General features: G+C 40.3%; 1 protein-coding gene across 10 annotated transcripts in view; it reads right to left on the bottom strand.

Annotated features, from left to right (window-relative positions):
* Positions 1-21,423, bottom strand: part of NAV2 (neuron navigator 2) — a 410,389-nt gene that overhangs the window by 80,451 nt on the left and 308,515 nt on the right. For all 10 annotated transcript variants that reach the window (XM_053286662.1, XM_053286663.1, XM_053286664.1 and 7 more), the window contains one exon: positions 2,918-3,056. In XM_053286662.1, coding sequence (XP_053142637.1) covers positions 2,918-3,056 — 139 coding nt within the window. The remainder of the gene's footprint in view (positions 1-2,917; positions 3,057-21,423) is intronic.

The raw sequence follows: 21,423 nt of genomic DNA, 5'->3' as shown, positions 1-21,423 counted from the left end.
TGTAACACTTCATGGCAACTCCACTGCAGCATTTAAAACTGCTATTAAAATAATGTTGGCCTCCAGATTAAAAATGGAACAGAAATAACTACAAAGAAAAAGGAATATTTACAAAACAGCATCTGTAAGAAAGCTAGGCACCATATATTCCATAACAACACAAAATACGTCTGACTGCCCCCAAAGCAATCTTTCAAGAAATATTACTTAAAACCCAATCTAATTTTAGATGCAAACTTGATGTGTTAGCTATTAAAAGAAAGTAGAGCAATAACACACATCTGTGGTGACAGTCAATTACTGAATACTTCCGAACTGCATTCAAATTCAAATTCTTTACTGTGGTTCAATCTCTTGGCAAGGAATACTGAAAGCTCCTTGAATGCCACCTATAGACATTAAATACACTTTTCTTGTGAAAAGGTGCCAAAAAATAGGAGGCTTGTCACAACATGTAGCCTTGGAAATTTTTAATACATTTCATTAAGCAGCATGTGTTTACATTTCCTCAGAAAAGTATAATAATCTTTAAGCTTTTATGTGAACTTAATTAAAATTCTGTTATTTAATGAACAGTACACTATAAGTTTCCAGTGTCAAACGAAAAATAACATCTGTTAATTAATAATGCCAAATCCCAAAGCCTTTGGATGGGGCGGTTTATAAATGTAATAAATAAATAAATAAATAAAATATATGATCTTATTCTTCAAGAAATTCAGCATTTGTTACCAAAGCATGGAAGCCAGGAAGCCACAAACTGTGAACATAGAACACTGTTGGTTTCAGCCATATTTAAAACTACGGCTTGTACTAACCATGATTTCAGCTTCTGGACATACCACAAACAAACTATTATTCAAGCTGTTGGTCTGTTTTAGTTTTCCATCTGCTCAAAACTTGGGTCATAAGTTTGTTTCTGCTGCTATAGTGTTATGACCTCCTGACAGTGGTTTATCGGTGGTTTGTCAATGGTTAGTGAACTTGGACATAACATAAAGCCACAGTGGTTTGCACAGGAAACTGTGGTTTGCATAGCAATAAAATCATAGAAGAACATCCTGGTTTGTCAGCTACATGCAAACCATCGTTTATGGTCATGTTCAGGTACAGACATAATGTGAAGCTACACAAACCATGGTTTCACATTATGAAAGCTCCCTGAGGACATTTGTCAGTTGGGAAACACACAAATCCAATAAGTAAATAAAGAAATAAAATTATGTCTGAACTCAGCTAATGTCTTATAAAATTCTCAGTGCTGGCGTAGTTGCAAATTGTTGAGACTTAAAGGTAGGTGTGTGTGTGCGTGTGTGCAAGCACACAACTTAGAGAAATCTAAAGACATCAAAATCCCACTGAAATAAAAAAGGCATAAATGTACAATTCACAGCACATTTCATTGGCTGACATCCCGACTAATGAAGCACGTATCCTTCCAGGGATATGATGGGGTTTGGCGCCTAAGTTCAGTGGTAGAGTATCTGCTTTGCATGGAGAAGGTCCTAGGATTCCTGGCACCTCCTGGGAAAGGCTCCTGCCTAAAACTTTGGAGAGTTGCTGCCAGTCAGTGTAGACAATACTGAACTAGATGGACCAAAGGTCTGACTCTATAAAGCAGATTTCTATGTCTACAATGGGAGCCCTCATGCAACTCCTCCAGTTACCCTGTGTGCTGTTGGCACAAGAGCCCTTGGAGTACGGAATGCAGTGAACACTCTGTATCTGCTGTGAACACTCTGGAATATATCACTGATCCTCAAGAACTCTTGTGCAACAGTGCACATGCAAGGGAACTGGGGGAGTTGTACAAAGGCTCCAATTGTGCCCCTGCAGTCCCTAAAAATGTGCACACTTCATTAGTCTAAGTGTCAGTTACTGATTTCAATACAAAATTGATAGCGTGTCAAACATTTAATTCAGAGGACTAAAGCTTTTGTAATTTTAAATATTATAAACTGTTTTTGTTTTAAGCAGCTTTTTGGAGTTTTAATTTATTTTAATATTTTATTTATTTGTATTGTTGTTTTATGATTGTGAACCGCCCCGAGACTTTGGTTTGGGGCGATATTAAATAAACAGACAAATAAATAAAGGTTGAGTCTGCTTAAACCTCACACCAAGGGCCACATCCTATTTAGAGATAGTGGCATAACCAAAATATATCCTAGTTTCCAGCAGTTTGGGGATATCGTTGACAAAATTCATTGTCTCTATGACTTGGATCAATAATTGTAGTGACCTATATGATCAATGCCTTTCCTTCCTAGTCTAGAGAAGTAAAAGGCGGGGGGGGGGGGAATTGCCCCCAACTCAGTTTTTATGCCAGATTGGAAATTATGGAAAATTTGTGAAAACCTCTTGTGAAATAGGTGGTTCTTTTAAAAAATAATCCGCGGGGGGGGTGTTCTTTTCATTGTTTCAAAATTCCCAGAAATTTTCTCTAGTCTTCAGAGACTTTCCTTTAACCACACAACATTAACATCATTCATTTGTTCACCACTCTCTACAAAACTGCTTCTTGAAAGGGGATAAACCCTCCATTTTCTATAGAAACTCAAATACGGACACAAAGGAAGAGCAGTTTACATTTTATTTACTCATACTGTAAGCTGCCTACAGATAGCACAATAAAGCAGAAAACAGAAATAATTTATGAAGAAATAAAGTATGGTATCAAATCAAGGGCAGGCCAGCTGCCAAAGCAAATACTAGCATCAACAATTTATTATTCAGTCATAATAATATATCTAGAAATGGAGAACTGTTTTAAAAGTTCTGCAGGTATTTAATTCTCTTTTGGTACAATCTAGAAAGTGAAAAAAAAAAGCACACTGTTGAAGCACTGGGTCGTAATACTTAGATAAATTAAGAAAGACCACATTATTATATGTCTGAAACAAAAAAGAAACCTTACCTGGGAATCTAGGTTCTTACGGGAGGATGCAGGTGTGTTGGCATAGGAGCTGATGGAGGAGCTTGTGTTAATGTCATCGGTGCTGAGGTTATCTATGGTATCACTGATCCCACTGCTGACAGAACTGCTGTCATCCCAACTGAGGAAACAACAAAAGAAGCATAAAAACTTCATTAAAGTCCCACAGCCAAAGAGCAGAGGATACAAATCAGGATTTTAAAAGTCTTAGGATGGTCTTGTGGTAGTAAGTATGACTTGTGCCCTTAGCTAAGCAGGATCTGCCCTGGTTGCATATGAATGGGAGACTACATGTGAGCACTGTAAGATATTCCCCTTAGGGGATGGAGCTGCTCTGGGAAGAGCATCTAGATTCCAAGTTCCCTCTCTGGCATCTCCAAGATAGGGCTGAGAGAGATTCCTGCCTGCAACCTTGGAGAAGCCACTGCCAGTCGGTGTAGACAATACTGAGCTAGATGGCCCAATTGTCTGACTCAGTTTATGGCAGCTTCCTATGTTCCTATCTCACAATTATTGACTTATTACTATTAACATTTTCAATAATTACTTATTAATTACATAGGCTTTGTACTTTGCAAAGAAAGTGCAACTTGAAGGATGTTTCAGCCTCCATTTTCCACTAAGAGCCCAGGAAACGTCCCCAAATGATGTTTTTTTAAAAAAAATCCTACATGATTACTAACGTAATCAACATTTTAAGTGATTCTAGATTTTTAATAAAGGTTATTTTTACACAGCACAACATTGTGCTAGCCTAAAACAGAAAAATAACCTGAAAATAAGAGAAGAAACAGCATTCTGGAGGAACGTGCATGGAAAGGTTCTTTCTGGATTTTCTTAAAGTAAAACTAACCATAACTACATTATGTGTCCACAGTGTCTGACATATCCTTTCCCCAATTACTTATTAATTACATAGGTGTTGTACTTTGCAAGGTGCTTTGTAGTGATTTATTGCATCTGCCCTCACTACAGTCCTGTGAGAGAGGTGATTACAGAAGGGCAACTGAAAAAGACATGCCCATAGCAATACAATGATTCTAGGACAGCAGAAAAAGTCTGGAACTTAAACCAGAATTTCCAAATCTATGTCCAATGGCATACATTTCATGTCAGTTGTTCTACCAACTGAACAACACTGCCTCATGCACTCGGGTCTGACAGCTGCCTTTTTCGACCTATTTGGTTAACTTGAAAGTATCTATGAAGTTATGGAAAACATTAACTCTATAACTCTATACCGAAGCAACAGCCTCTCAGGGAAGCTTCATACCATGAGCCACTATTTAAGAAAAGCATGAAACACGCATATAGATCAATCATGTGTATTTGCTATATCTGTGTGATTCTGCATTTCCTATCTGGAAAGCACTTCTACATAGGAAAAAACACAATACATGAAGCGGGCCTTTGAAGAGAAGCAGCATAGTTCCATAAAGAGAAGCTCACAGATGAAGCAAATATTTACAGGCTCAAAGAGGAATATGATCTTGTAAATAAGTACCCCACCCACACCCCAAAGTATCTTTGGGGAAAGCATGGTGATTGTCTTAAGTGTACCTGACAGGATGATCTGTCTTTTCACCAGCCCTCTCAATATCAAGATATGCAATATCATTTCCAAACTGGATTGGGGAAACAGAAATTCATTCAGGAGCTGCCAGCTGGCTTCAGTTTCCAAAGTGTCAACCAATGAGTGATTGTATCCCTCAGCTAGAAAATAATCTTGCCAACTGGTACACATGGTCTACCAAGCAATAAAAACAAATGACTACTTCAAGACTAGCATCATCAGGCAAGCGACTTAATTGTTTGCCTTCTGAACATGGACACAGGTGAAACACAGAAAATAACTGCATAAGTAATGTAAAAGCTTTAACTGACAAAACAGACACCCCACTATATACAAATTGTTAATAGAACAATTTCCAAACAAGAATCTAATATTTATAAAATCTTCATAGAAGACACTAGAGAATTATTACTCAAATGTTAGCAATATGCTATGGGACATATCATGTAAAGAGCAGCAGAAACGAAAACATGATTCCAAACATATTTTGGAATTAATTATTATTATGCTATTTACACACAGTCTACCAAATGTTATTGACTAGATTTGGTACTTTAATTATAGGGCCCTTTCCAAGGGTCTAGGATAACTAGGATAACCTGGACAACTATAGACCTGCCCTTCTTGGGCAAGGTGATAGAGAGTGTGGTAGCGTCCCAGCTGCAGAAGGTCTTGGATGATACGGATTATCTGGACCCTTTTCAATCTGGCTTCCGCCCTGGGTATGAGACTGGGACTGCCTTGGTCGCTCTAGTGGATGACCTACGCCAGGAACTACAGTGCGTCCCTGTTGGTTCTGCTGCACCTCTTGGTGGTTTTCGATACCATCAATCATGGTATCCTTCTGGGCCGCCTTTTGAGTATGGGAATTGGAGGTACTGCGTTGCAGTGGTTCCGGTCCTTTCTTGGGGGGAGGGTCCAGAAGGTGGTGCTGGGGGACTACTGCTCGGTTCCATGGCCACTGGCCTGTGGGGTCCCGCAGGGTTCGGTCTTGTCCCCCATGCTGTTAAACATCTACATGAAACCGCTGGAAGAGGTCATCTGGGTACTTGGACTGAGTTGTCATCTGATCCTAGGGAGGCAGTGGATGTCCTGAATCAGGGGCTGGAGGCCATGATGGGTTGGATGTGGGCTAATAAACTGAAATTGAATCCGGACAAGACGGAGGTACTGTTGGTCAGTAGGAGAGCCAATCGGGATGAGGAGATTTTACCAGTTCTCGATGGGGTTGCACTCCCCTTGAAGGAGCAAGTACGCAGCTTGGGGGTACTACTGGACCCGGCGCTGCTTTTGGAAGCTCAGGTGGAGGCGGTGGCCAGGGGTGCCTTTGCATGGCTTCAGCTAGTGCGCCAGCTGCGTCCCTTTCTCAAGAAGGCAGATGTGGCCACAGTTACCCATTCCTTAGTCACGTCACAGCTGGATTACTGTAATGCACTCTATGTGGGGCTGCCCTTGAAGAATATCCAGAAACTGCAGCTAGTGCAAAACGCGGCAGCTAGGGTTTTGTCCAGAGCTGCCCAGTGGGAGCACATCACACCCATCCTGAAAGAGCTGCACTGGCTGCCAGTTCGTTTCCGGGTTCAATTCAAGGTGCTGGTTTGGCCTTTAAAGCCCTTAACGGTTTGGGCCCGGGGTATCTCAGGGACTGCCTGCTCCCAAGGGTTGCTGCCCGCTTGACAAGGTCATCTGAGGGGACTCTGCTCCAGGTGCCTACAATGAAGGAGGTTCGTCTGTCATGCACTCGGGACAGGGCCTTCTCTGTTGTTGCCCCCAGACTTTGGAATGCTCTCCCAGTGGCCATTTGCTCCTCACACTCCATTGCAGTTATTAGAAAGCTTCTTAAATCATGGCTTTTTACCCGGCTTTTACATGACCATTTCTATGCTGCTTCTATGTGTTTTTATTCTTGTGTCTATGTTTTTTTATGCTTGTATCTTATAGTTTTTAAATTAGATTTGTTTAAGGCCTCTTTTCTCCTCCTCTACTGTATGATGGACTTGTAGCATTCCTCTTCCGCCTGAGCTGCGAGGGAGTATAGCCTATCTGCATCACTGCGGGGGTGCAGAGCATGATGGATGGTCATGATTTTCCTGGTCTTACGATCTAGCATCACTAGCTCTGCCTGGGTCCAGTTTATTATTCCTGCAGTGTATCTGATAACAGGTATAGCCCAGGTGTTTATGGCTTGTATGGTGTTCCCGCCATTGAGTTTGGACTTGAGGATTTTTCTAACTCTCCTGATGTATTCACCTCCCATTTTTCTTTTAACTTCAGTGTGTCCGATGTTATCAGCCTGGAGAATGCCCAAGTATTTGTAATGTTCTTTCTCTTCCAGGTTCTTGATCTTGCTTCCATTGGGTAGTTCTATTCCTTTGTTTTTTTTATTTTTCCTCTTTCATTATTAATGCAGCACACTTGTCTAGTCCAAACTCCATTGCTATATCGCTACTGAATATACGGACAGTGTTTAGCAGTGATTCGATTTCTGACTGGGACTTTCCATACAACTTCAGATGGTCCATGTACAGCAGATGGTTGATTTTACTTGACGTTTTAGATGTTTGGTATCCGAGGCCTGTTTTGTTTAGTATTTGTGAAAGTGGAGTCATGGCGATTACAAACAACACAGGGATAGTGTGTCCCCTTGGTAAATACCTCTTCGAATGCTAACCTGTCCAAGTATCTCGCCATTGATTAACTGTGTACTCCACTTGCTCATAGCTTTTTAAATAAATATCTGATTCAACTGGAATTGGAGATTCTACCTGTGTTGTGTAATTCTGGCTTCGTATCTGCTAATCTTCTTTGACACTGCTGTTATTTGCTGCTTTATTATTTCCAGGACTTCTCTAATTTTCCTTGAATCTAGGTGGTATTTTTGGATCAGATACTGTTTGGTGTTTTCATTCTTCAGCTTCTTGTCTTTCATATCTTTCAATTTACTAGAATCTGATCTAAGCCTGGCGATTTTATTTTCTAATCTAATCTTCTATTTAGGTGATGTACTGCTTTCTTTTTTTACAGGTCCACTGATCTTATATCCGAGCTCTTGTGTTGTTATTGTTGCTGCACTGTACATTAGTTGATTTGTTTCTTGCAAATTATTGGTTGTTATTTCTGCAAGTGCAGCATTTATATCTTTTAGTGCGGGAGCAAGTCGTTTTTTGGCAACTGTTTTTAGAGCTGGAAGTCGAACCCTGGTTGCTGTTGTTGTTGTTGTTATTTCTTCCATTTCTATACCTCCCATACAAAAAAGTCCCTAGGTGGTACACAATCCAAAAACCATTAAAACATTGACACAATTGAAACAATTTAAAAATACAGATAAAATTCTAAAACCTGAAGCTTTAAAACTATAAACTAGAAGCCTAAGTTTTACCAATTAATCTACTTATGTCAGAATAAGATCCAGTTCAGACTCAGTATTCCTTAAATCTAAATCATGAAGACTCCAGGGATGTGCACGGAACTGATTTTGCATTTTGTTTCAAGTTTGAAACAAAACACAAATTGGCCTAAATGTTTCATCAAAGCAGCAGTCGGGCCAGCTGTTTTGACGAAACAACTCAAAACATTTTGAGTGTTTCAGCCATATGGAACAATGGGCAAACGCAAAACAGCCTATTGTTCCCCATTGTCACCCACTTTGGTGTTCCACCAAACACCTGACCTGATGTGGCAGGTCACGACCATACCTAAAAAAGAAATGGGCAAGTGGACAAATGTTTAACCTTTCCCTCAAATCCCCATAGGACTCTCAACTCAAAACCCCATAGGATCCTCAAGGGAGCCACAACTCAAGGAAGGAAGGCACCCAAGTTCTGCCTTTGCCAATCTGAGATGCAGCAAAACCCGATAGTTATAGTAGCAATAGAACAGCATATTATATTCAATGCTGAGAAAAGAAAAGAAATCCACAAAAATCAAACCTTACTTCCTACTGTCCTGATGTATTATATTCAAGAGAGGCCACTATAAAGGCTCTCCCGGCCTCCCAGTCCCTTTGAATACATTTTGAAATTCCCTCCCTTTGTATTTCCCCCTCCCTCCCTGCAGTCAGTGGGGGCACATTTGCCCATGACAACACTTGATTTGTATGATTACAAGCCAACCAAAAAGTAAGGAGATTACAAGCCAATCAGAATCCAGTGTCAGAAAACCAATAAGCAAGGGAAAAACCAGCCTCCAAAATGGTGCTCAAAATGTTTCAATCAAAATGGAGTTGTTTTGTTCCAAGCTTCAAACTGGCCCCGCTTTTAGAGGGCATTTTGTTTCAAGCTTGAAACACCCAAAATGGCCCATTTCAGTTTGAAACTTTCAGAATAGGGTTTCTTAACCTTGTGCCCCCAGATGGGTTTGGACTACAACTCCCATCATCCTCAGCCACAAAGGCCATGTCTGGGGATGATGGGAGTTGTAGTCCAGCAACATCTGGGGGCCCAAGGTTAAGAAACCCTGCCCTAGAAGACTCATAGTATCATCAAGTTCCACCTGTTCTTTGACATGTAATCATGTCACTGTGACTTTCTTCTACCCAGAATCTCCATGTACTGTAGAACATGTGATCATGCACAGTTGGTCTGTTCACACAATTTACTCTCCTCGAAAAAAAAGGAGAGGAGAAAAATAGCAAAAATGGGTCCTTCGCGCAATTGCGCATTTATATGGAGGCCTAAACTGACATGGGAAGAAGCTCATATAACTCACCCACCATTTTATTTCACTGGACATCAGGGAATGTAAGAAATGAGTTTTCAGTAAACATCAATCAATGTGGTGGTGATGATGGTAATAAGAATAATAGTGGCAGTAATAATTTATTGAGTTTTAACAGGAGATTGATAAGATTTTCCACAATACAATTAGTCCAGTACAATTGGACAACACAACTGTACTTAGTCCTGAGAGGTGCCCAGGAACTGGTGCAAGATGTCAGTGTCATTTAACCTTTAGGGAACAGTGACAGTTTTGTGATCAAATTAATCATATATGCAACCCCTTACATAAGAAAAGCCTTTCTGGATCAGGCCCAAGGCCTATCTAGTCTAGCATCCTGTTTCACACAGCGGTCCACCAGATGCCTCTGAGAAGCCCACAGGCAAGAAATGAGGCACACCCTCTCACTGTTTCCCCCCTCTATCTGAAAAGATGTTTATATAGATAGTATTAGCTATATCTTCACAGATATTGGATCTAATTCAAGTTGGATGGGGCACTGACATATGACAGGTGAAGAATATGGAAAAGAGGATATACTCTCTCAACCATGGTGCAGGATGGGCAGGAGTAGCTTTTACTATGAAAGGTCATAAAAGCTATAAATAGCAATATATATGTTAGATTTATTTATTTATTTATTTATTTATTCATTCATTCAGCATATTTGTATGCCACCCAAAAACACAAGTCTCTGAGTGGTTTACAACAAAACAATAAAATCAAGTAAAAAAGGTTAAAACATTACAACAATTTAAAACTATGGTAAAACTATTACAAATCAAACTATTAAATCAGTATCTAATTAAAAGCCTGGGTGAACAAATGTGTCTTGACTGCCTTTCTAAAAGTTGTAAGAGATGGGGAAGCTCTTATTTCACAAGAGAGGGTGTTCCAAAGCCTCTGGGCAGCAATGGAGAAGGCCTGTCCTTCTAAGAATCCACCAACACTTATCTCCTTAGCACAATTAAATTCCAAATTACATGCATTTTAGACCACCATGACAAAGATGGGTTTACATTTATTCTATGCTTCAGTATCTTAGTGGTTAAATTCAAAAGAGAAGGAACAGAAAGGAAAATGTAGCAGCCTTCTTAATTGCAACATTCCAAACCTTGTGAGCAATGATAGGATCTTTGTAATTTAGCTGGGGCAATTAATAACTTCTTATGTCAACAAAAATGTACTCAGCCATAACTTGAAACCAAGTATACTTCCTTTTATTCACTTGATCGATCAAACGCCATCTACTTTGGATGCTGGAAATTACGTGAGGGCTCAAAGGTGTATTAAGTTTGAATCATTCCTATTGGATATTAATGAAAATATCACAACAAATCTCACTAAAGCACAATTTAACAGACTGAGAACAGTACGGAAATACAGTATAAGATACAGTATAAGAAATACAGTATACTTGGAAAAAGTATATTTGGTATATTTGGAAAAAGATGCAACATCTTAAGAGGATAGTAATAAGCTCTCAAATCTGACCAGATTCCATGAAGCTCCCCAACCCATCTGACAATGCACTAAAAGTTTGCTTTTAGAATTTATATCCCACTTTTGAGCCATAAACTCAACTAGATGACAACCCATGTTAAAATCAGATTAATAAAACAATAAGTAAAACATAATATCCTTCCTAGCAACAATCAACTAAGCAGCACTAAAAACAAAACCAGCTCAAAACATAACCCCTATTAAGAGGCTGGAAGAAAATCCTTTCAAACTCAGTGGGCCTCTAATGCCCTCCGAAACAACAAAGCCTTCAAAGGCACAGAACAAAGCTCTCTCAGGAGGGAAGTTCCATAATCCAGAGGGAGCAGAGTAACTCATGCTTGAAATGGAGGTGGGACCCAGAGCAGGACTTCCAAACATCTTAAAACAGTGGCTAGGTTCATAAAGGAGGAGATGGTCTTTAAGCAGCCAGGGAGGAGACCATTTAGGGCTTTAAATATGAACACCACCACTGAATCGGGCCCAGAAACCAACTAGGAATCAATTAAGCTGTTTCAAAATTGGCATCTTATGTTCGGCGCAGTTTACCACAAAGAACTTTGTAGGTGCCAAGTGAAGAAAAACGATCTTGGTATCTAACCAATACAGGCTGAATATGGCACCTCCAGTAACACAGTGTGAAGAGCCTTTAGCACAGCAACCAGCTGTTAATGCAGGGACAGCCAATATACCTTTAATCAAGCCAATCCATTGGTAGCTTTATGTTCAAGACAGCTTTACAATTATCATTATATTAGCCATCACACAGGTAATATTATTTTACTTCTATTTATTAGCCCCAATCAATTTAAAGAGCTCTGGCCTGCCTACAGAGGGTGATTAGCTTGTGAGGCACTTATTTTATTTATTATTAATTTGATTTCTATACCACCCTTCCAAAAATGGCTCAGGGCGGTTTACACAGAGAAATAATAAATAAATAAGATGGCTCCCTGTCCCCAAAGGGCTCACATTCTAAAAAGAAACACAAGATAGACAACAGCAACAGTCATTTGAGGTACTGTGCTGGGGGTGGATAGGGCCAGTTACTCTCCCCCTGCTAAATAAAGAGAATCACCACGGTAAAAGGTGCCTCTTTGCCCACTTGAGGCTGACATCCGGAGTACAACTCCTGCGTACAACTCAGTCAGAGTGTTCCCAAGCATCAGAGCATGCATGGGCGACAGGCACAATTTTCACTGCTCTCCCCTCTCCCTGTAAGTACTATACATACTGACATTGCACAAAGTTAATGGAATTTGATAGGAACAATTTCCGACAAATACCATGTACAACGTGCATATTTCCAGTAACATGCTTAGGAGCAGCAGATCACTGAAAAGCTAGCCTCAGTTAAGAATTCTTGAGCTGGCAAATTCTCAAAAGTGTATTGTTTCCCACTCATAATATCACATTCCTACCATGCCAAAGCTGCTGTTTATGAACACTGCCAAATGCTGCATGCTCACTACAGCCAACCACAGGAATTCAGTCTCTTCAGAAAAGCAATATAACAAAATGGATAGCTTTTGAGAGTAGCGTATGGAATATACAAAAACTGTTTTTCCAAACAAATAAGTTATTACTATAATAGAACTCAGCACAGTAAGTATTCAAGGCTTGGCAAAAACAGAAACCACAAGCAAACAAAAAAATGCTGAAGATAAGCTCAATATTGTACAGTCCATCATTTTTCAAAGAAGTGTAATTACTGTTCATGGTTTGTCTGCATTTGTCAGCTGAGAATGGGCAAGCATAAATATAATTGTTTTTATTCTGTTTTATAGTTGCTGTATTTTAAAACTGTGTACACTGCCCATGCAAACATATCAGACAGACTATAAAAACGATTCATCATCATCATACTTTATTTACGGTCTTTGACCAAAAGAGAAATAAAAATCTTTACATAGTTAAAAAGAAAAATATTAATAGAAAATCAATTACGCATACATGGATAATGGCTTTAGAATAATAATAATTACACATAACAATAAAATAAAATAATGGCATTGGAAAGGCGTACGTGTATATACATAATTTAAAATTAACACTAAGGAACTCCAAACTGTATTCTATTCCTTTGAAGTTCTTAATCTGGTAACCACATAACAAAATTTAGCTACAACATATGTAATAGTTGCATCTTTATCTGCTAATAAATATGCTACAACAAGATCCTCAGGTTGTACCCTCATATCTTTTATCAGTGGGCTGATTAATTGAGATCTCAAGTTCTGATTTATTGAACACTTTAAAAGTATGTGGGCCATGGTTTCGATCGCCTCTCCACAGGGGCATTTCCATTCTTCATATAATAGTTTCAAATATTTCCAATAAATCAAGTCATGTTCATTTTTCTCCTTCCCCACATAAAACCTCCATATTTAAGGGGGGAAATGACAATAGGATAATAGGGGTGTGCACAAACCAGGTGGCATGATTCAGTGCAAATTTGTACCAAACTGCAAGTATTGTTAATTGTTATATAAATTGTTAATTGTTATATTGTTTTTTAATTTGTTTTAGCTCTTTACTGTTTTAGTGGTTTGTTTTAATTGTAAACTGCCCTGAGCCATTTTGGAAGGGTGGTATACAAATCAAATAAATAAATAATAAATAAGTAATAAAATAAGTATGCAGACAGGTTTGGTCAAATCGATCAGCTGGGCTGGTCGGTTCAATGAACCAGCCCAAACTTGTTCGAACGGGTTCACAATCGAACCACTCAAACCAGTCCAGTTTGTGGTGGTCCAGTTTGAGCGTGATCTGGTTCTGCACATCACCATAGGATAAAGTCTGAAGAAGAGTAACATGAGGGTAAGGCTTTTTCAACTTTTGTGGCAGAGTTACACAACTTCTGCCTTCTACAGATGTTGGACTACAGCTCCCTGACTACTAGCCACAGGGAGTGGGGATGATGTGAGTTTAAGTCTAACAATAGCTGGAGGATTGAAGTTGTGCAGCCCTGTTTTAGGAAGTTACTGAACTGGAAAGAGATGCAAGCTATCTGTTCCAAACAGGTCACATATTAAAAGCCACCTGTGTTTAATATGGAACTCTCTCTGAGCACAAAAACAAAGCCTATCTTACACTGCATTATAACACAAGGAGAAGAGAGAAAGGCAGGAGAATAAAGTAGTGCCTTAAGGCGAATGTGGTATTTCAACTAGAAACTTGGTGATTATGCCTTTCTTCCTCTCCTTTCTTTCAAAAACTTTTTGTTGTTCAATGGCAGATGCAAAACTTCACAGCATGAAAGAGAACTCTTAAATTCTTCCAAAGAAGAGAAAAGCCACAAACCCTATTTAATTGTACTATAAAACAAGAGAGAATAGCAGTTTCCATTGTTTTCCTCTGGGACTCCACCAGATACTGACATAATGGCATGAGGAATTCCAGGAACGATATACAATTATTGCGTGGGATTTGTATCTAAAACATTGTATCATCAGTCTGCAGAATAAATGAGGCCAAGTTACTACATGATGAAAATAAAATTTAGGGTCAGAATGATTTCATCTTTCAAAAGTATGCATGGAAAACACATCATCTGTTTCAAACATTCTTATCCAAAAAGCCTGGTTCACCACATTGCGCTATGTTGCTCAAACATTTCTGTTTTATTTTAAACTGGTATTCAAATATACTTAGTTAATATGACCTATTTCATAAAAGCAACTAGAATGGAAAAACTTTCACATTTGGAATCCAAATGTGTCCCATTTAATATCCGAGATTTCCCACTGGTTCCAGTGAATGCTGATGCCAGGTTTGTAGGGCTCCTTGGCCAAGTGCCTTTGCGGGCTCCCTTAGTGATGGCAGGGGGACAGGATAGCTCCACCACATTTTTACCACATCACTGCAGCATTCAATTATAAGTAAAGGAAGATGGCAGACACTAGCACAGCTACCAAAGAGCACTCCAAGATTCTGCCACTGCTATTGCCATAAGGATATGCAGAAGGTTTACCTTGGTGGTAGTGACAGCAGGTACAAGTACTCCTTGATAGCTGTGCAGGCAGTCACGATCTTCTTTCATGAGAGCTTCTGTGGTTGGCCATTATCAATCCCCGATGCTGGCCCTGACCCCAGTATAAAATGGAAATTATCTCCCTGTTGTATACATTGTACAATTGTATACATTGTTTAGTGCTCCAATAATCAGGATACATTCTTAGTTCTTACTTTATTAACTAAGGGTTCTGAGCCAGCCCCTATACAGGAGGACTGTGATATTCGCAGGGGTTCTGTTCCAGGGTTGTACCACGGATACGGAAACCGAAATATTGAGGCACTGAGTGAATGGGCAATTGGGGGTTAGATTCCTGGTATCCGGGGAAATGAGGAAAAATGCCAATTTTGGGCCAAATTTGGGGGAGAAATGCAGGGGAAGCTCCTTACCATGCTTTGCTGCTCCCCCCCACATCACTCTGTGCCCCTGGAATAACCAAAAATTGCCAAAAAACTGCCATTTGGGGTTTGCTTGTTTTTAAACGGGAGCCATTTCATGGCTCTGAGAAACAAAATGGTAGCCAAAAATTACCTCCACAGTCATTTCTAGCCAGCTCCGACCTGTGGATATGTGAGTTTGACATGCTCCCCACCCTGCGTATGCAAAGGTCGGGTGCCTTTTCCCCGACCATGGATATGCAAATCCGCAGATACTGAATCTGCATACAACAAGGCTTCCATGTAAATAGGCATGCACAGCTCTGTTAGAAGGACAGCTCCCTGGGTGCACACATGTGCATGAGTGCACGAGCACACACACACACACACACCCTTCTCAGTCTACTTTTTGCATGTGATGAAGCCTGTGAAAACTGATGCTACAATAAACCAGTCTAAGATTTATTTCAGTGAGCTTAGGTACACTCCACTCTGTGTTGGACTGAGGGCTCTCTGTTTGCTGCCACAATTTAATACTTGTATTATACAGTGTTGCTCTTGGAATGTACTTGGATTAAGAATTCATTAAGCAACTAAATGACATAATAGTAAAAAAAAATACTTATAAGGAAATTAAAATACCCAAACTATTAAGACATCTGGCAAATGATCACACTGCTTTTGCAGGAGACACTGTACAAAATTTGAAAATGGTGAGCAGTTACAGGTGGTCTCGTCTTCCCTGCTATGAATTAACCTTTTCATTTATCAGTTATCTCCTCCTGTTTGTGAACGGTTGACTGTTAACTAAGCTTTCAGCCACAAACATGATCATACGTCGATTTAAATTTATCTCAGGTCATGTACTATCCAAAGCACTCTAAAAGATAGTAACACTTGAACACATTTCTAGAAAGAAATTATTTATTATGTTGGATATTAAAAATGTTATGTTGTGTTTTATTTGTTTCTATTTTGAGCTTCAGTCTGAAATCCCTTTGTTAAACACTCCTACGGGCATCTCATGAAATGCTAGTGGTATTGCACAAGAGCACAAATACCTGAAGAAGCACGACCAGACTCTAGGTGTGCCACTTAAATGGGAAACAAATCTAACTAGCACTCCTGGAGTGTTTATGTTCTTGTGCTCCTGCTAGCATTTCCTCAGACACACAGTAGCGTGTGGGGATTGGAGGTGCCCACATTATGCTGCGGAATATGTGAGTCACTATTTATTTATTTATTATTTATTTGATTTGATTTCTATACCGCCCTTCCAAAAATGGCTCAGGGCGGTTCACACAGAGAAATAACAAATAAATAAGATAAACAAAATGGATCCCTGTCCCCAAAGGGCTCACAATCTAAAAAGAAACATAAGATAGACACCAGCAACAGTCACTGGAGGTACTGGTGGATAGGGCCAGTTACTCTACTCCTGCTAAATAAAGAGAATCACCATGTTAAAAGGTGCCTCTTTGCCCAGTTATCAGGTTTATATTTATAACTCATCGGTTTAAAAAGAGTACTGCTTGCAGGGGTGTAACTATAATAGGGCAAGGGGAGACGGTTGTCTGGGGGCCCACTGCCTTGGGGGGCTCCCCAGAGGCAAGTCACAAGACTGACTCCCCCAGCCGCTTTCCCCCAACCAGTTTCCTTCAGTTGTATTCATCCTCCGAAATTGATGTAAGTGTTAAGACCTGGAGCTACCAGAACAGCATGTCCTTCTCTAGTACCATTAAATGACTTGCATCGTCCACAATTGAGAAAACCTTTAAAAAAATAATTTAGGAAAATTTCTTTACTTCATGAGCTGAGCTTCGGGGGGGGGGGCATTTTAAAATCTTGTCTCTGGGCCCACTCCAACCTTGCTACGCCCTTGACTGCTTGGAATGTGCAATAAGGTCAGGGATGCACTGAGACGTCACAGAAATACGCCAACATGTCACAGGAAGATAGCCCCAGTGTGCTTTCTTTGCTAACTTGGCAAAGAGGCACCTTTTAATGTGGTGATTCTCTTTATTTAGCAGGGGGAGAGTAACTGGCCCTGTCCACCCCCAGCACAGCACTTCCAGTGACTGTTGCTGGTGTCTAAGTTTGTTTTCGATTGTGAGCCCTTTGGGGACAGGGATCCATCTTATTTATTTATTATTTCTCTGTGTAAACCGACCTGAGCCATTTTTGGAAGGGTGGTATAGAAAATGAATAAATAATAATAATAAATTATTATAATAAATAGGGTTTTGGAACATGCATAGAGGAGCAATTCTATTACAAGAACAGCCTGTTTGAGGGCTACAGGCAGCACTCCTCTATATGATTTGGAACTGCAGGCTTGCAGTCTCCTTCTTGACTCCCTGGACATGTCGAACCATGAGCCCTCCACATGCCCATATTTGGCAAACTCTCAGTTAGTCGCTTAGCACAAGCAGCATGGGGCAATTTTACCCCAGGTCAAGTAGGGACTTGCGACAGAAAGGTACCCCACCCCCGTCTTGCAATACAGAGAAGGATGCAGCCTTTCCTCTTAACAGGGAATTCCAGATGTTGTTGACTACAACTCCCAGCATCCCCAGCTGCAATGGCCTTTGGCTAGGAATTATGGGAGTTGTAGTCAAAAACATCTGGGATTCCCTGTTATAGGGAACACTGGAAGGATGCTAGCTGAGTAAGACAGGAGTTAAAGAGAAGGACTATTTCTCAAAAGAAGTCAAACTCCTCTTGTTGGCACAAAGTTGTTGAACTAATCACCTTAAAAGGAGCTCAGATAAGGCTGTATCACGCTCTCCTCACTATCTCACTGCTAATGGTCTGGCTAGGACCAGGGAAGAGGCTCGTTGGCCTGAAAAGAATCCCAGTTTCCACACCTAGAAGGTCTTCCTGACCCACGAGATAAGTTTTGAGCTTGCCCATTTACTCTGTCCTATACAGGTTTTTAAAACCATTTCATTCTATTGTCCTTCAAGATTGCACACACCCATGATTGGATCATATGGCATGTATTCTTTTGCCAACCTCGGATGTCATCACCTGTAACCATGAGGTGTGACCCATGTTTGGACCAAAGGCATGTTTTTTCTTATTTCAACCCCAAGCCCCACTCAATGGTGTGCTCCTTCAGACCCACCACCTGCATGTGCTTTGGCTCCAGCAATTCCATCTACCATGACCATTGCTCCAGCTTCTGGTTTGGACCCATCTCTCGATCCAAACCATGCACCTCACTTGGCTGCCAGAAAGCTGACATTTCCTGGATTTTCCCTGGAACCAGCAACTTTCCTGGATCCCTGGCTTGCGAGTGGCACACTTGCCTCCTCTCTACCCTGTCCTTCTGCTTGGCCCCTGGGAAGGAGGGTGGCAGACACCCCAGCGGAATTGGAAGAAGGTATACTAACAATCTCTCTTCCTCTCTCTCCCCTCCTTCCTAAATCTAAACTCTTCACTCCAGGTCCTATCTCTCTGGCAAGACTTAAACTGATTTAAACTGTTGGCTTTTAGGAAACAACTAAAGATGCATCTCTTCAGTCAAGCTTTTTAGCTGTTTGGTAGTTTTAATAGGTATTTTACTTTGATTTTTTTATGTTCTAATTGTTGGAATTTCTTGATTTTATTGCTGTAAACTGCCTAGAGACTTTGGTAGTGGGCAGTGTACAAACATGTTTAAATAAAAATAAATAAATAAATAATAAATTAATCACAATTTGGACCTTTAAGCTAAAAATGCATTTTTGGAGTCTCTGGTTAAAGTTTTATTACTTTTTATTAATTGTCTAACTATTTTTCATTTCCTTTACCCCAATAACCCGTAAGTAATTCTGTACCAGTCAGTCTTTATTGATACAGTCACAGATCAACAAATAAACCTGTACCATATTCCTTTCTCAAGCCTTTATTTCCAGACCAAAGTTTTGCACAAATTGACACTATAATGGACTGTTCACCGTAGTCTCGCTAACTCCCCACACAAGTCCAAAGGTAGTCTCGGGATGTTCTGTCAGTGTTCCAGAACTGTTCTGTTAACAATCAGATGAACACTCACATGATTGAGGGGCACAATGAGCACACATTGGGGCGAGTCCTGTTATGTCAAGGCGAGTGAGTTTTCAGCGCATCTCATTATTGTGCACACTGGGCGATGCTGCTAGAACCAGGCAGTGCTTGTCTGAATCCACATTTCACACAGAGAGCTGTATTAAATTGCAAACATTAACTAACGGAACTTGTTTTCTGGAAACTGTTCAGCTTTTCCTAAGAAACCAAACAATGTTAATATAAGACATGGGAGATAAGTCAGGAAGTGGTAAAGTATCAAAACAAAAATGAGATTGCACTAATCTACAGAAAAGAAATCAGACTAATGTACAAAGAGTTCAGCTAAACATATTACCCTCTTGGTTGCTGTACTGTTTTCAAGTCAAGTATGTGTGTGACTCCTCTAACAGGACTGAACACCCTGGAAGCTAAGAAAATACTTAAACTCATCATGGTAAGAGTTACAATTTTAATTAGTTAGTACTGTCAGAAAAAAGTATGTATTTTAATGTCTCACTAATTTCAATAAGAGAACACAAATGGGATTTAAAATTGCTTAATATTTGGATGGATCAAGATCATCATCATTTGGTATACAGTCCAAGATTTAGGACCAGACCATTCAACAGCACAGTAAATTAAAGAATCACAGTTCTTACTACTTCTAATTCCATCTACAGCCCCTGGTGGTGTAGTGGTAAAACTGCTGCCCTGTAACCAGAAGGTTACAAGTTCGATCCTGACCAGGGGCTCAAGGTTGACTCAGCCTTCCATCCTTCCGAGGTCGGTAAAATGAGTACCCAGAATGTTGGGGGCAATATGCTAAATCATTGTAAAACTGCTTAGAGAGCTTCGGCTATAGAGCGGTATATAAATGTAAGTGCTATTGCTATTGCTACAAGCTGAATAATTTTAAAGCAAAATTGAAAGTTGGTCCCTAATACCCATTTTCTTTAGAGACCCTGAGGCTCTACACACGATCCATGTGTAGCGCCTGGGAGAGTTCTGCAGGGAAACCGGGCTTAGCCTGCTCTCCCCACAGACGAGCAGCCGCTTGTTGCTGGGTGGCCAGATCGGCCACCCACATGATTACCGGCTCCGTCACAAAGCCAGTAGGGGCTGCAGGGATTGGGGGTCACCTGGCTTCTTCGGGCAGGCCTGATGGTTCTCACAATAGGCTGGGCTCCTTAGAGCCACTAGAGCCTTCTTAGAACTACTAGGGCTGGCCAGAGAACCACTGGGCTCTCCCATGAGCCCGGTGGTTCTCATGATGGGGGAAAACCAGGCTGGGCTCCTTAGCCTGGTTTCCCCCCATCGTGAGAATAGCCTCAATACCTGACATACTGAAGATATTGGAAATAATGGGCTTGTGTATTTGCAGGAGGGGTTTGTTTGGGGTTTTTGTGCAATTTGCGTAAGGTGCACAATTTGCCTGAAAGCAACATTACTGGGTTAATGTACCCTTGCATGTTATGTCAGCCAATATGTTTTCATTTCATAGTATATACACAACAGGAGACTGTCAGTGCTTGTTAGTACCCCGAGGTGAAAGCTTTTCCATTCTCCTACTCATGTGTCCCTTTGCATGGTTTTGCTATCTCCCTGTTTAAGTTTTCGAAATATTGTTGACACAAAACTTCATTATAGATTGTTGCTTCCAACAACATCTTAATCAGTATAGTCAGGATGTATCGCAGCATAAGTGCAACAAAGCCATCATCTCTAGCTTGGTATCTGTCCTTCTCATGTAAATGACATATCAGAATATATATTAGCTGTAACTCTTTTTCTTCACTGAGGGCATCGCCACCATATTAACAGCACAATCCTATCCATATTTACATAGACATATGTACCCCAAACTTCAACACGACTACTATCAAGAAAAGGTGCAAAATACTGTAACCTAACTAAAAGATGATGCAAACCTTATTGCTTCCCAAGAAGCAGACATCTCTACATTCTTTTAAAAATGAATTGTACACTGAAGAAGCCAAGAGGAAATAGGATCCCCACCCCCCGCAAGCTATAGTAGTCCTTAAAGGCGGGGCACTTCTTGTTATATTACACAACATCTTCCTTGATGTTTCCTCTTCACAACAGACCTTTAACATCTTATTTCCATTAAGGTTATTACACACAGAGAGAAAGGATACAAGATTTGTATAAGGCAACATTTAGAACCCTGTGCTTAGCTCACCATTACTTCACAACAGCAAGATGGGGGATGGAGGAGTAAAGAAGAAGGTTACAAATTTCCAGCCTACCAGCAGTA

This window comes from Hemicordylus capensis, chromosome 1 (assembly GCF_027244095.1).
Source record: "Hemicordylus capensis ecotype Gifberg chromosome 1, rHemCap1.1.pri, whole genome shotgun sequence".
NCBI lineage: Eukaryota > Metazoa > Chordata > Lepidosauria > Squamata > Cordylidae > Hemicordylus > Hemicordylus capensis.
Note: the sequence above shows the minus strand (reverse complement) of the source record. Positions and strands in the feature narration are given on the sequence as shown.